Below are 14,217 nucleotides of genomic sequence, written 5' to 3'. Positions count from 1 at the left end.
ATGTTTGCTATTTTTATATTGCTATTTTCCACCATTATATAGCTCAATAGAGTTGATCAAGTGCTTTTAAGGTATGACTTGGAAATTGCAATCATTGCTATTTTTGAGGATTTTACAAACTCTGAACTGCCAATTTCTTTTATTTTAGGTAGCTACTGTAAATTACTGCTATTATCAACTCCCCCCCTCCCACACACAACCTTGTACGGTAGGGTAGATAAAAAAAAAGCCTTACCAGTGGATCACTTTGTGAGACTTGTGCATTTACAACATGTTGTAAATTTGACGGAAATTGACTGGATTGTAAAAAAAAATTTTTTTCCCCCTTGCATTGGATTTTATCCACATTAAATACAAGCTGAATAGTGGGAGGGAGGAAATGACCCATTGCAAAATTCAGTTTGTTCCATGGTCAAGGGCATCTATTTCATTATAAATGTAGTTCTACCAAAACAAATATTATTTCTGAATCTTTCATTATCTTAGTCTCTGGAAATGGACTAAACCAGCATGTGTTGGTATTAGATGCTGCCGAGCCAGCTGTCGTGCCTGGCTGCACTGTCTCAGTGTCAGCAGTTCAAAGCTTGACTGAATGGGAGGAAACTTGATAGGGCAGGGGAACCCTTTTCCAGGGAGAGGGAGGGAAAACCATAGCTTTCTTTCTTATTCCCAGAGGTTTTTTTTTTCTTTTAATGTTTTGGACTTTTTTTTTTTAAAAGAAACTTTGAATTGTGTTTTCATAAATGTTGCAATGCTGGCCTCCTAAGTCAGTTGGGCTGAAGGTGATTTGCAAGCAAATTGCATTTTCCTGTTTTGCTTGTTTCTTTCTTGGATTTTGTGGTAGGAGTCACATCACACACAATGCCTATTTGAGCCAAGCTGCTGTTGCTGTGTTCTATGGTGGAAACCTCAGAATATATATCAAGACTTATGACAGGACAGAGAAAACCCTCGGAGGCGGAGGACAGAAAATGGCTTTTAAACTGGCAAAGCAGAGAGGCACGACTGGACCAAATAATAGCTTTGCATGTTATCTATTCCACTTCTGAATTAATATAATATGAATATGAATATGAATATGAATATGAATATAATATAATATAATATAATATAATATAATAATACAATATAATGCAGACTATTTATATAATGCAATGTAATATATAGTCTAGTATGATATGCCGAAACACAATTGTGTATGCATTTAGCTCATTCTAAAGATTATGAAAGTGTCTGAAATACTATGTTTTTTTTTCTTTTTTTCTTTTTGCAAGCTGCTCCTCAATTATGTTGGGCTAAGTGTTTCAGTACGGCAAGCGCTAAGTCATGCCAGATTAAAGATATTGCACACTTATTAAGACATCATAGAAAGGCACAAGCACTTTCAGCACATGGGAAGAATGCTAAAAGCACACATGAACAGCAAGTGGATTCTTCCCTTTCTATGAAAAATCCCTAGAGGTTCTACTCTCACTACCCCCTTCATTAGTGGTCATGCCAAGTTGTAGCCTGGCCATCATTAGCAATCTCTGAAATCACAGCAAAGAAAAGCTGCTCTTCATCTTACTCAGGAACGGTAGTCTTTTTCACAGTACATATGTGAGATGAAGATAGTAGGCTTGTAATGCTACCAGACAGCTAATTCCTGAGGCAGACGGTCTGAAGCACTGCAAATAAGGCAGCTAGGAGATTTCAACTTGGCTGTTCATTTTCAAATTCATTCTTAAACAGCAGGGAAAAAAAAAAGTAGTGAATGAGTTTCTCCTAAACACATTGTAGAAGACATGAATCTAAATTCTTGTGTGCTACAGTGCCCTCTGTTGGAGCACATGCTGACAAAAGGATAAACGGCTTGGCCTACAATAGCAAAACAAATATTGAGATACCAGCTCGTGAAAATGTGTTAGTCAGCCAACAAAATCTTTATCTTCATGCAAATGAATTTTTATCATTCTTTTAAATGCTTCACCTCTAACCCTCACTAATACTTTTTAGTGATCGCTTAACTAAATGTGAATTTTCTGAGTTATTTCTTTTAAGTTTTTCTGATTGTTTTTCTTCTCCTGGGCAATTTTTTTTTCACAGAACAACTCATCCTATAAATAGGGCAATGTGTACAAGACACAGAGCCAAGATGATGCGCTCAAATTTTTGTAACTGGATGAGGTACTGTTTATATCCAAATGAATTCAGTGGAAAGGAATTAACTTGGCTAGGTCTTTTAGTATCAGAAGAAGAAAAAAGAGGTCACATTAGATTAAGTTCTTCAAATGCTGACACAGAAGGCATTTCAACCAAGAGAGGTTCTAAATATTCCACAGGATTCCCATTTATAGAACTCTCTTGAGATACCTCAAAGACAAGGCAAACCACAGAGAAATTCAGGGCAAGGTTTTTTTGCCTGACAGACAAAACAAGGGTCTGGACTGTAACATGGCTGATAAACCTGGTTTCAAATCATCTGCAGTTTCGTTTTGTTCTTCCCCAAACAGCAATATTTATATTTTCTGGTTTCTTACCATACTGTTTAAGAAAAACATAAGAGCAAAAAGAAAAAGAGAAAAACCTTTTAAAAGAAGCATGACCTACTCATTTTTTGAGAAGAGGAAAGAAATATTGCAATTGAAAAATTTGCTTCCCCACATCACTGTCCTTAAAAAAGAAAAAAGAAACCTTACAGAAGTCAGCATCTGTGATTCTCTTTGGCACATATTCACACATTAAGACTCTCCCATTCCACCCCCAAGAAAGAATACACTCTCTATGTACATATTATAAGGTTATATTTTTATCTTGGGCTTTTGGTGACACACACAAACCACTTGAGTCTTGCTTTCATGGTTTATATTGCCACCAGAAACTCTTGATAAAATATAGCCTTATATTGTACAATAGGGTATAGTTTATTTTCTCAGGATATTATATACAGTATTTTATTTATACATACAGACAATGTGTACATGCATAACGGGTTTTAGTAAAATAATTCTAACATCTGAATAACACTACATTAATGTAATAACACCACACAATAATTTTTGTTAGCAGCACGCTTTCCCTCAAGAATGTAATAAAAACATAAAAATCGGTATTTTCATGTTATGATTTATGAATCCCATACAGCAGTGAAAATTTCAGTTTCTTGTGGTTTGTAATATTTTACTCTCACAGAGTTCTTTTTAAATAACTAGAAATTTTAGCTTCAATATCCTTTGGCTGAATGTATTTTTTTCTGGTTGGCTTTATATGTTTACTGTAATGTGTAGCTTTTGATTCTTCTCATATTGTATGACACATTTCCACATAGGAAAAGGAATCAAGCAAATGCTAAGCAAAAAGACATCAGGACTACAATGAGACAGAAATATACTTCTAAATGGCAGCCAAAGATATCTGTTATCTTTAACTAGGTTGCATAATTGTATTAAAACCATGCGGTTAAACTTCTCATCAAAATGTATTTTTCTGCCTACATCAAGCCTTGCTAAGGGAGACTAAGTATTTTTATTCGCATCTCCTAAAGCATCTAAAAAGAAAAAAAAAAACCTCCTGTGAATAGGCAATTCAATAGCTGTTTCCTTTTGAATGGCTCTTCGGGTGTGTTTCATTAATAACTGTTTACGTAAAACATCATTTCAACAGTTCAAACATCAAAGAAAACAGGGGAATCTTGGGCAGCGTGCCTGGCAGAGGTACAAGCTTTTCAATCTGGACAAATACAAATCCAGGCAGGAACAGTGGGAGAGGGAGGTGTCTGTGTGTGCCTGTGCGTGTGTTTGTGTGTAAGCTCCTGCCTTTAATTTTGTTCTCCGAATGCACGCAAAGGCAGTAGATTCCCGGTTGTCCCCTCTGCAAGCCAGATGCTTCCTTAGAGGGGCAGTTCCATCGAACATTTGCCATGTCCCTCCCACTCCCTTATCCTTGCTTTAATGGACATTAAAAATAGAACAAAACAGCACCAGAGATGGGAACAAAATACATGCACAACAGGCTCAGTCCGCTGTACTCATTCTGCTGCAAAATGTAAAAACAAGAAAGGGCATACAAGCTGTATCCCCTAGGACACATTCAGCTTTTTTAATATAGTAGTGCCACCACACATTTCGCTTCGGATGTTGTATTATATTTATATGTCACTCAAATATTTACCGTTTCCCTGAATTCTACTGTGTGTTTGGAAAGCTTGTTATAAGCGAAGTATCTTTGGTGATGTGCTGGTTTCACTCTGTAACAGCTGTACCTGAACTGCATCAATATGTTAACTTTTCCTTCTGAAGCTTCTCATGTGACAAAAGCCACTCTTTCAGATGACTTCCTCCCGTGTAGTTGCCAGGCTGTCCACTGCTGCAAATCACTCGGTGGCACGGTATTATAATAGGGATCTTTGAAGGAAAACATCAAGACACAGAAAATAAGGCTTCCGTAAAAATCCTTTCCTCCCACCCCATTTTTTCCCCTTAGAAATGATATTCATGTGGTCAACATTCCTGTCCCTTTCTTAACACCATCCTTATCCTGCAGACAGAGTTTGCATGTGTAGGTTTCTGTATATTTATATTTATTTTGTGTGTGTGTGTGAGAGAGAGAGAGAAAGTGTGTGTGTGTGTGTGTGTGTGTGTGTGTGTGTGTGTGAGAGAGAGAGAGAGAGAGAGAGAGAGAGAGTTCAATGGAACAACAACAACAACAAAAAAGCATCCAATGACAGAATGCTGATATATGCATCTATCTATACCTATGACCTGATTATTCTTTGTTCTGATCTCTCCTTTTGGTCCATCCTCATGTTCAGTTTTCTAAACATTACAGAATACGGATAGAGAGATTGGCAAAGAAGAAAATTGAACTTTTCTAGTTAGTCTTCAGTATAAAACACATTGAACTGATTTAGGGAAACCATCTAAAAAATAAAATCACATATAACAAAAACTGAAATGACTTCCTAGAATTAATTGATAAAATATCATCAGATATAAATGAAACTGCATCTCCAAAGTCTTAAAGAAATCAAATGAGGAAATTGCTAATTTTTTGATAAAAATGTACACCTTATTACTAAATTATTTTCCTAGTGGAGATATTGTTCAGCAACCAATATAGCCTTCATGTTTAGAAAAGTGGTTTGGATCTGAACAGAAAAAGAGAATCCATAAATTATTTCACTTCCAGTTGGTGTTGATAACTAATTAAAAATATTGTGAATATTACTATTAAAATTACACAGAATTACCACTTCTGAGCACAAAGTGGTTTGACTTCACAGTCTCCTTCTCTTTTGAAAGTTATTTGAAGGCATTAATAAGCAGATGGCAAAGAAATTTAGAAGACATTCTATTAGCCAGATCCAACACTTAGAGGATAAAATGACTTGCTGATCAGTTTGGCAAAGTAGAAATTGGCAATTCTCATATTAGATAAAGTAAGGAGAGAATAGATCATAGATCAATAATGGAGTATCAACACTGAAATTTTTAGTGAAAAATACTTGTTGGGACAGTTATTCCTCAAGCTGGTCAACTTCACTGGATGACTTTAAATGAGTGAAGATGGTGAAAACTCAAGTAGAATGGGGAAGTGGGAAAATCAGGGCATGGGAAAACAATTCTATAATATGTATAAAGTAAGTAAACAGATACTAAGAGGATCTGAATTTGTAGGGTTTATACAGGAAGGCAATTTAAGATCTTATGATGAATAGCTTAATTAAATCAACAACTTTGTGCAAGGCAGCAATGAAAATGGCCAATTCCATGCAAGGAATGGTTAAGAATAGGATTTTTAAAAAATTATTACCATGCCTTTATATGAATCTAACCCCTAGCTGAATTCAGATAGCATGGCAATTAAAAACCATGGTGGTATGGTGATTAGAACGTAGTATTGCAGGCTAACGATGTCTGCAACCAGGAGTTCAATCCTGAATGGGTCAACGTTGATTCAGCCTTCCATCCTTTTGAGGTTGGTAAAATGAGGACCCAGATTGTTGGGGGCAAAATGCTGACATTGCACCACTCATAGATGGTGTAAAGCATTATGGAGTGGTATGTAAGTCTCTACCCTCTTCCGACCCTCTGGAATGGGTTACCCACTGGGCTCCGGATGGCCCCCGACCTCCGCACTTTCCGCGCCGACCTGAAGACATGGCTTTTTCAGCAAATTCCCTGATCTGCTGCGAGGTTTTAATTGTCTGGGGATTTTAAATGGGTTTGTTTTAGCATTGTTTTATTGTTATGCTGTTTTTATTCTGTGAGCCACCCCGAGTCCTATGGGAGAAGGGCGGCATATAAATTTGATAAAATAAATAAATAAATAAATAAATAAATAAATAAATAAATATTGCTATTGCTAAGCGCTAAGTTTCTGATTGAATCATTTCACTAATATCCTGTATATTTGTAAAATGCATGAAAGTAGCAACAAAAGTTTTTTTTGACAACTATCCATATAAAGAGAGGATGGAAAGTGTAATGCTTTACAATTTAGAAAATCTGAACATGATACAGAATTTTTAAAATTACAATACATACCATGAACAAATGGATATATTATTTTTTCCCTTCTTTTTGAATATTAGAAATTGGGGTCATAGCCAATAAAATTGACTGATAGTGTATCAAGGGCAGATGAAAGAATTGCATAGATGAATCAAGGAATGCTATAATTAAAATATGTTTATGATCATTGGTTTTAGATGACAATAACAGGATTATTACTGGTTGATAGTCATGGTTCTTAGAGATCTGAAGAGTCTACGAACCAAGGGTCTCTATGGTCTTACTGAACTTGAGAGTTAAACTCATACAAACATGTGGATGGATGCACACTCACAAATTTTCTTTTCTTTAAGATATTTTGGCTTTGTCACTGGATTTTAATGTATGTCTTTTATTTATTTTACAAACAAGAGAGAGAGGGAGGGAAGGACAGAGACTGCAAGCTTTCTCAAATTTGCTTACACTTTATTTTATGAGGGCTAAAGGAAAATATGTCAGGTCGTTTGCTAATGGGTTTTTTCCATATTCTTTTACGTGAGGTTAATATCCCAGATTATATCCCAAGAAATATTTGGATATTGACTCCAAATATCTCAGTAATTTTAAAGAATCTATAAAGTTAAACATTGGGAAAGGAAATATTTGTGTTCTTTCCTTTATAACATGTAATATCAGAAACCAAGTACTTAACATGTAAACCTGAAGCACAGTGGCTATTAAGAAGTGCAGTACTAAATTAGACAAGAGGCCAATTTGTTCCAAAAAGCTATGATTAAGCTTGAAAGTAGGATATGAGTACAATAGCCAGTTCAGGCTTGAGTTCCCCAGTGGCTGTTAGCAAGAGAGATGCTGCCTTTGATACTGGAGAAATTACATAGGCTTCATGATTAACCTAACATATAGTATAGAACAGATATAACAGATAACACCTAATATGACATATAGCATGGCATAACAATTTTATCTCAGTCATAAACCAGCATAATCTTCATGATTAGCAGTTTTATTCTCCATGGATCTGTCTAATCCTTTTAAAAAAGTGTCAGTGGCCATCAATGCTTGGCAGTAGCAAATTCCAACTTTTACTATGCATCACATGAAGAAGCATTTCTTTTTATCTATCCAGAAATTTCCACTCTTATATAGTATAATAAAAGATATAGAAACCTTTTTTTCCCTATTGATGTTCTTCACACCATGCCTAAATTTGTAGGAGTCTACCATATCATTCCACCCCAGCCATCCTCCAGTATACTAAAAAGTAGCATAGTTGTTACTGGAACATTGTGCTTTTCCCCAGGATCATGAATAACTTCTTATTTCAGAAGAAAAATGCTTGAAAATGGAGGAAACACCTCTCTTGAGTTAGCCCATTTTGGGGGGGAAATACAAACTCTTTGAGACAACACAACCTATTTTGCACACGCCTATATTTATCTATTTTCCGATCAAATAAATGATGTATGTTTTTACCCTTCCACATATAGATTTTCTTCAGGCCCTTGATCGTATACTTACTCTTTTATTAATCTTTTTCAAAACAACGATATAATTTTTAAAATGATCACATATTTTCCAGGTGCTATAATACATTATTAAAATAGAAAGATTATGAGATTGTCTGTATTATTTTTAGTGTTTTGAAGGATAACCCTAAAAGGAATTTGCAAAGTCAATCTAGTCAATCATCATCATCAGAACATATTTAAAATTCAAATTGACCCAAAGTCCATCAATGCATTTACTTTGATTGGCGCCCATCGCGGCTGCTTACTTGTAAAAGCCATATTTATATTGCACAAAATTTCCAAGAGTCATTTAATTCCCAGTTCCAGATTTTTAGATGTTGTACCACAATGGCTAGTTTAGTAATCAATTGTAGCAACGTATTAAGGGTACTCCTTAATAAAACAGAATCTGATAGACTAATATAGACATATAGAGAAGTCCTGATTCCTTGTGAACTACCTGAAGTGAGGACAAGCAAAGTTTCTTCATTGGTTATTCCTGGGCTACAAAACCCCTTTCTCCTGAAGTCATGGGTGGCCTCAACCCTCCTTGCTTTTAGGAAGCAAATAAAAGTAGTACTATTTTTTTATTGTAGAGCTTAATTGTGTCTGGACCTCTATCATAGCATTTTGTGCCATATTGCACAGAAGGGAATATTATATGGGTTGTGTGGCTTATTTCCTAGTGTCTGTATGGATTTGGGTAGCCTGAAAATGCTTTCTATAAATATTTTTTTAAAAGACAAATCTCAGATGCCAACTGGTTTTGTGATTTATCTGTTATGTATTTGATGATAAACATTATGAATGAAGGTGAATATACGTGTCCCAGGATAATATTGCAGGATCCAATCTGGGCCAGTCAATCCCCAGGACCAGAAGTTTTGTCTTCTGAGCTTTCAGTCTCATGCTGGAGCCCATCTTCAAGGAATTTCTCTATAGCTAGCTTCTTCTAGAGAGAAGTTCCCTGAAGATGGGCTCCAGCAAAAGTTTGAAAGCTTGGAAGACAAAACCTTTGGTACCAGTGACCGACCCAGATTGGATTCTGTGACAAACATTATTTTTGTCATTTACTAGTAGTTTCTTTTTTTCAGGCACCTTTCCCAAAAGTATTAATTTAGATCAGGTTCTGCCCTGTATTCCTATAAGAATGCCTAATGTAAATAATTAGCTCAATTTCTTTCAACATCCTTAACCTTTTAAAAATACACTGTTGAACTTCCTTCTCATTTAATTTTAAAAAAAGGATTCCTCCATTAATAATATGAATAGCAGCTGTTACGTGAACAAGGACAACTTGGCCCACCTCCTTAAGAGATTAGTGCCCTCCCTGTCACTACCAAAAGTGTAGGAGAAAGCCAACGCTTAACAATTTGTTCTTCTACTAATTGTTGCTAGACAGATCTGGCATCATCTGGCTGTCTATCTAGTTTCCTAGTTTCTACTATATCATTTACTATTATTGACAAAAAATATTGTTGTCCATATTGTTATACTCAGACTCTTCTTAACTTCTCAATTATGAGTGGGGTAGTAATCTTGATATAAAAAATTGAACTGAGCTAGGGAACAAAAAACAACAACAAAACAGCTAGCATAAGAAACACTCGTAGGAAATCTACCAGTAGATTTATTGAGTATCTGAAATTGTACTTCACACTGTCATATGTTTGAAGATACAAATTTGCTGCCATCACAAAAAGTTTAGTTTTGCAATGAATAAAACACTGGATAAAGGTCAAGTGTCAGGAAAAGCTTTTTAAAAAAAGCTACATCATTTTGCCAATTACTTTTTGCATTGAAAGCTTGGAATACCCACCCCCAGTAATCATATATATTTACAGCAACTTCTGAATGTCTTTGCAGTGATTTTTCAGCATTACAAGGTTCAACAGGTATATTATATCTCAGTCAGAAAAAAAAAAAAAAAGAACAACCCAGTCTGATTTTCATGACAACTACTTTTCAAATTAGGTAACTGTGTAAATGTCCCTACAATCTCATAACTTATTTGTAGGTTGGTTAATGATTCTTCCCGAGTCCTGACTCTAAATGAGTTTTGTCTTATATGGTTCAATTCTGTCTTTTGGAAGACTGTTGTACAAACTTTTCTGATGAATCTATCTCTCCTGAAAATATTCTTCCTGATTTTCAGAATGAAAACTAATTCTTTTGAAAGAAGGTATGTACAGTGAAATAAAAATTGAGAGTAACTAATAAAAAATAGAATAAGGGACATTATGTACACGTTATAGAATGCTATCTGAGATTCATGTATGTATGTTTTCTGATACAGGCATTTTTATAGGAGCATACTCTTTACAAGTTATAATAAAAAAAAAGTTTTTAATGCTGGGAAAGGCGGAAGAAAAAAAGAAAAAGAGGGTGATCAGCAGCAAGTTGGATAGACTTAGTTATAGCAGTATGTTCTTGCAAGATCTGAAAGACAAGGGTTGGGAGATCATCATGGAGAAAATATATCTAGGTGGTTGCTAGGAGTTGAAAATGACCTGATGGCAGATAATCAGTCAATGTCCTTGTGAAGGCAGGATGTTGACTCCACAAATGGTATCTTCTTAAAATGTCATGGAATAGGGGTATTCGTGGTATTTCCCGTTCCCCTTATTATCAAGGTGCCAGATTTTTCTTATCAAGTGTTTTTCTATATACAGGTAGTCCTCAACGTACGACTACAATTGAGCCCCAAATTTCTGTAGTTAAATGAGACATTTTTTAAGTGAATTGTGCCCCACTTTATGACTTTTTGTGCCACAGTTGTTAATTTATCACTGCAGTTGATAAATTAGTAATCCAGTTGTTAAGTCTGGCTTCCCCATTGACTTTACTTGTCAGGTCACAAAAGATGATCACAGTGGGTGATAAATATAACTATGAACTAAGGACATAAATATGAACTAGTTGCCAAGCATCTGAGTTTTGATCACCTGATCATGGGGATGCTGCAAAGGTCGTAAATGGGAAAAATGGTGTCACATTTTTCAGTGCTGTTGTAACGTTGAATAGTTGTAAGTCAAGGACTACCCATATTATTATTATTGGAACTATAATTCCTCATGTGTCTGCTTTTGGGTAGGAACTGCACCCAAAAGCAGTTGGTAGTGGGCTGAAGCCTGGGGGTTGGGGACCCCTGTTCTAGGCCATTACAACTAGAATGATCATAAACTCTCATATTTCTATATTAACTTATGCTGATCAATGATGCAATAAAGATTAATGAATATCCCAAGCTTGATAAATTAGCATTTTAAACTACATATTTTTAATGTTTAGGACTATCATATTTTAAAAGGAAGATAGTAAACCTAGATTATTATTTTATGGAAAAAAAATTGACATAAGAAAATACTCAGAAGAATGTGGGACTATAACTTCCCACTAAATCACAGATAGCTATCTTTAAACAAACAAAACAAAACAAAAACACTATTTTAAAAAGTTTTGACAAAGACATCTTTCATGTCTACAACTCAGATACTCTTTTTTATTATGACAAGGATGAAGAAAGTTTTTGGAGTGCTGTTCACATATATTTTAAACACTATTTTCTTGTCTATGGAGTTGTCCATCAAGAGGATGGCAAAACAATCAAGACAGCAGCTTGATCAAAGCCCCACCCTGTATTTACGCGCATCGTACCTATGGAGTACGATGGGGGTACAAGTGAAAAAGGGACAGGCTTAGATTGTGTGGTTACACTGTTAACTTCTTTGATCCCACCTCCCCTCCCACACCTCCCTGGTTTCCCTACTTATTCTTCAAACATTATAATAGGTGGCATATTTACAGTATTACATCAGTGAAGGAGGTGGGAAAGGAAAAGTATTGGTGCCATTATTTGGCGGTTTGTCACTGAAGTTCAATGGCACATTCTTGGGTGCATCTGGGTTCAGCTACAAAAAAGGGGCAGGGGACACAGGCAACCTGACATCTGTGATATGCCCACTTACATGTGGACGAAGTTTCAATTGTACTTGTATTGTATAGGGGAAGAATCTTGCACCAGACATAGGCTATAAGAAAATGAATGAATCCTTGTGCGCCACAGAGATTTTTAAAAAATGCACTACATTATGTTTGCAATATAAGAGTATTGATCACCATCTCATTTTGCTTTAATTGTGGTGACAATATTTAGCCAACTTAAAGAAGAAAAGAAAATAAATGAAATGAAATGCACTAAAATTTTATTAGAGCCCTGAGGTTACTTCAGAAGGAAAACAGTGCCAGCAACCTCTGCTTTAGAGCTTCAGTTGCATTTAATGCATTTTTATCAATAACTCAGCAGTTCATATTACTACAACTCCATTGAAATTTTCATGCTGGGAAATCTAATTCATCCAATACACGAATCCATCACTTACATGCCTCTTTCTCAAATGCTACACAACTTCCAACCCCCTAGATTTGACTCTAAAACAAAAACAAAACCATGGAGGGGTCTTTCGATCAATAATGGAATCCCTCTGATTCTGGTACCAGCTGAATATTTTCTCCAACTTCGCTTTTGTTCTTCTGGGTTAGAGTCACACAAGGGAGAGGGTTTGTTTTCACTTGCAGCCTCATCAATACCTAAATCCTGGTGAACAAGTGACACTGAGAAGCTGTAATCAATAGCTCCCTCTGCGTTTTTTCTTCTGGTCAAATGGTTCAGCACTACTGACAGGCCTGACACTTAGAACATGATGCTAAATCTTTATCAACAGCTAGCTAGGTGACTGGCAGAACTACACTCGGGGTGGTCATTAACGCTCATGGCAATCTGTGAATAAACTAACTCCTCAATAATGTGTTTGTTTAGAAAAAGGTGAGGAAAAAAAAAATACTCCCTGCACACTGTATTGATTGCTTTTGAACGGCATTTAGCAATTTCAGTCTGAGGATGGGAACACAATGTTGTACAACGCTGATGCTCCGCTTGTTAGGGGTTTTCAATTTGATACAGAGAAAAATTGACCATCCTATTATACTGGCTGATAAACTGGATGGTTACAGAAAGCTGCCAAACTGTCAGAAACAGATCAGTGAGGCCATAATAGAAACAGCTGAAACATCAAGTCATAACACACAACAGAAATTGCACTTAGCAAAAAATAATGTTTTGGCTTGCTCGTGTCCTATTGCTTTTCCTGCCCCTGCTCTCTAATACAAACGAATACTGTAATATGAACCAGCGTGAGTTCCAGTTTATGGCCAGCCACCTAAGGAATTAATGCACAAGTAGGTTTATGTGCCTAGCACATTCCAAATCAATGCTTCACTCTCTTCCCCTAACTGCACAATTACTCCATTCAGCCTTGAATGTTTGAAACATTTTGAGTGAACAACATACTTCACTTATACTAGATCAATGTTTGTGTCAAGTTTTAGCTTGAATGATAACGTAAGTATGTAAAATTGGGAAAGAAGGGAAATTATACACAGCACCTTTGCCAGCAGACTGTTAAAGATATCTCATTTAAGTCACAGAAGAGTCGTTTATGATGGTCTTGGTCTAATCAGCCCAACATTTCCCAATCCCCATGGGTCCAGATGATTTTTTTTTTGATCCTTCTATACTATTCTAATGAGATTTTTAATTGAACTTTATGGGTTCCCTTTGAGGACAGCAGCCCTCACCATTAATCTAAACTGCTGTAAACTATTTGAAGGGGTTTTTTTTCTGCAAAAAGGTGAGCCATCTCCACCATGTCCTTGGCATAATTTAAAGCAAAGATGTTGCATTTCTCAGCTGCTGCCGGCACTTTTTCTACTTTCTCATAAAGTTGAAGGTCAGTGTATGAATTATGCGAATTAACCCAACTACAAAAGGAGACCTGTTGAATGTACACTCCAGAAATTAAGTAGGCAGGATCTGCAGAATAAAGCTCCATGCAGCTTTTATTTTAGGAAAGCTTATTAAGGAATGGCTGAACTGAAGAACATTTTTTTTTAAAAAAAATTATAATATTGACAATTCAGGATCTCAGTAAAACACAATTTTAATTATTTAGCAAATTAAATCGTACTTGGGTAACATTGGCAAAATTTATAAATACATTTGATATACAGTATGCTAGCTGCCATGCATTTTGTGAATGTAGCCAGATGATGTACAAAAAGCAATGTATAGATTTGCTGAAAATAACTGTTCAAGATTAATGAACTGATTCAGCAATTTTATGTGAGTGATGGGACTTTGGTGAATAGAGATATCTGAC

At 35.8% G+C, this 14,217-nt stretch overlaps 1 protein-coding gene across 9 annotated transcripts in view; it reads right to left on the bottom strand.

The window, feature by feature from the left end:
- Nucleotides 1-14,217, bottom strand: part of MGMT (O-6-methylguanine-DNA methyltransferase) — a 245,358-nt gene that overhangs the window by 29,084 nt on the left and 202,057 nt on the right. For 7 of the 9 annotated variants that reach the window (XM_034436467.3, XM_034436468.2, XM_087871654.1 and 4 more), the window contains one exon: nt 2,041-4,382. In XM_034436467.3, coding sequence (XP_034292358.1) covers nt 4,251-4,382 — 132 coding nt within the window. In that variant the 3' untranslated portion in view covers nt 2,041-4,250. Of the gene's footprint in view, nt 1-2,040; nt 4,383-14,217 lie in introns of those variants that run through there. The other 2 variants (XM_087871653.1, XM_060682920.2) reach the window with 1 other exon arrangement.

This window comes from Pantherophis guttatus, chromosome 6, assembly GCF_059756535.1.
Source record: "Pantherophis guttatus breed Tessera chromosome 6, ASM5975653v1, whole genome shotgun sequence".
NCBI classification, from domain to species: domain Eukaryota; kingdom Metazoa; phylum Chordata; class Lepidosauria; order Squamata; family Colubridae; genus Pantherophis; species Pantherophis guttatus.
This window is presented reverse-complemented; position numbering and strand designations above follow the sequence as displayed.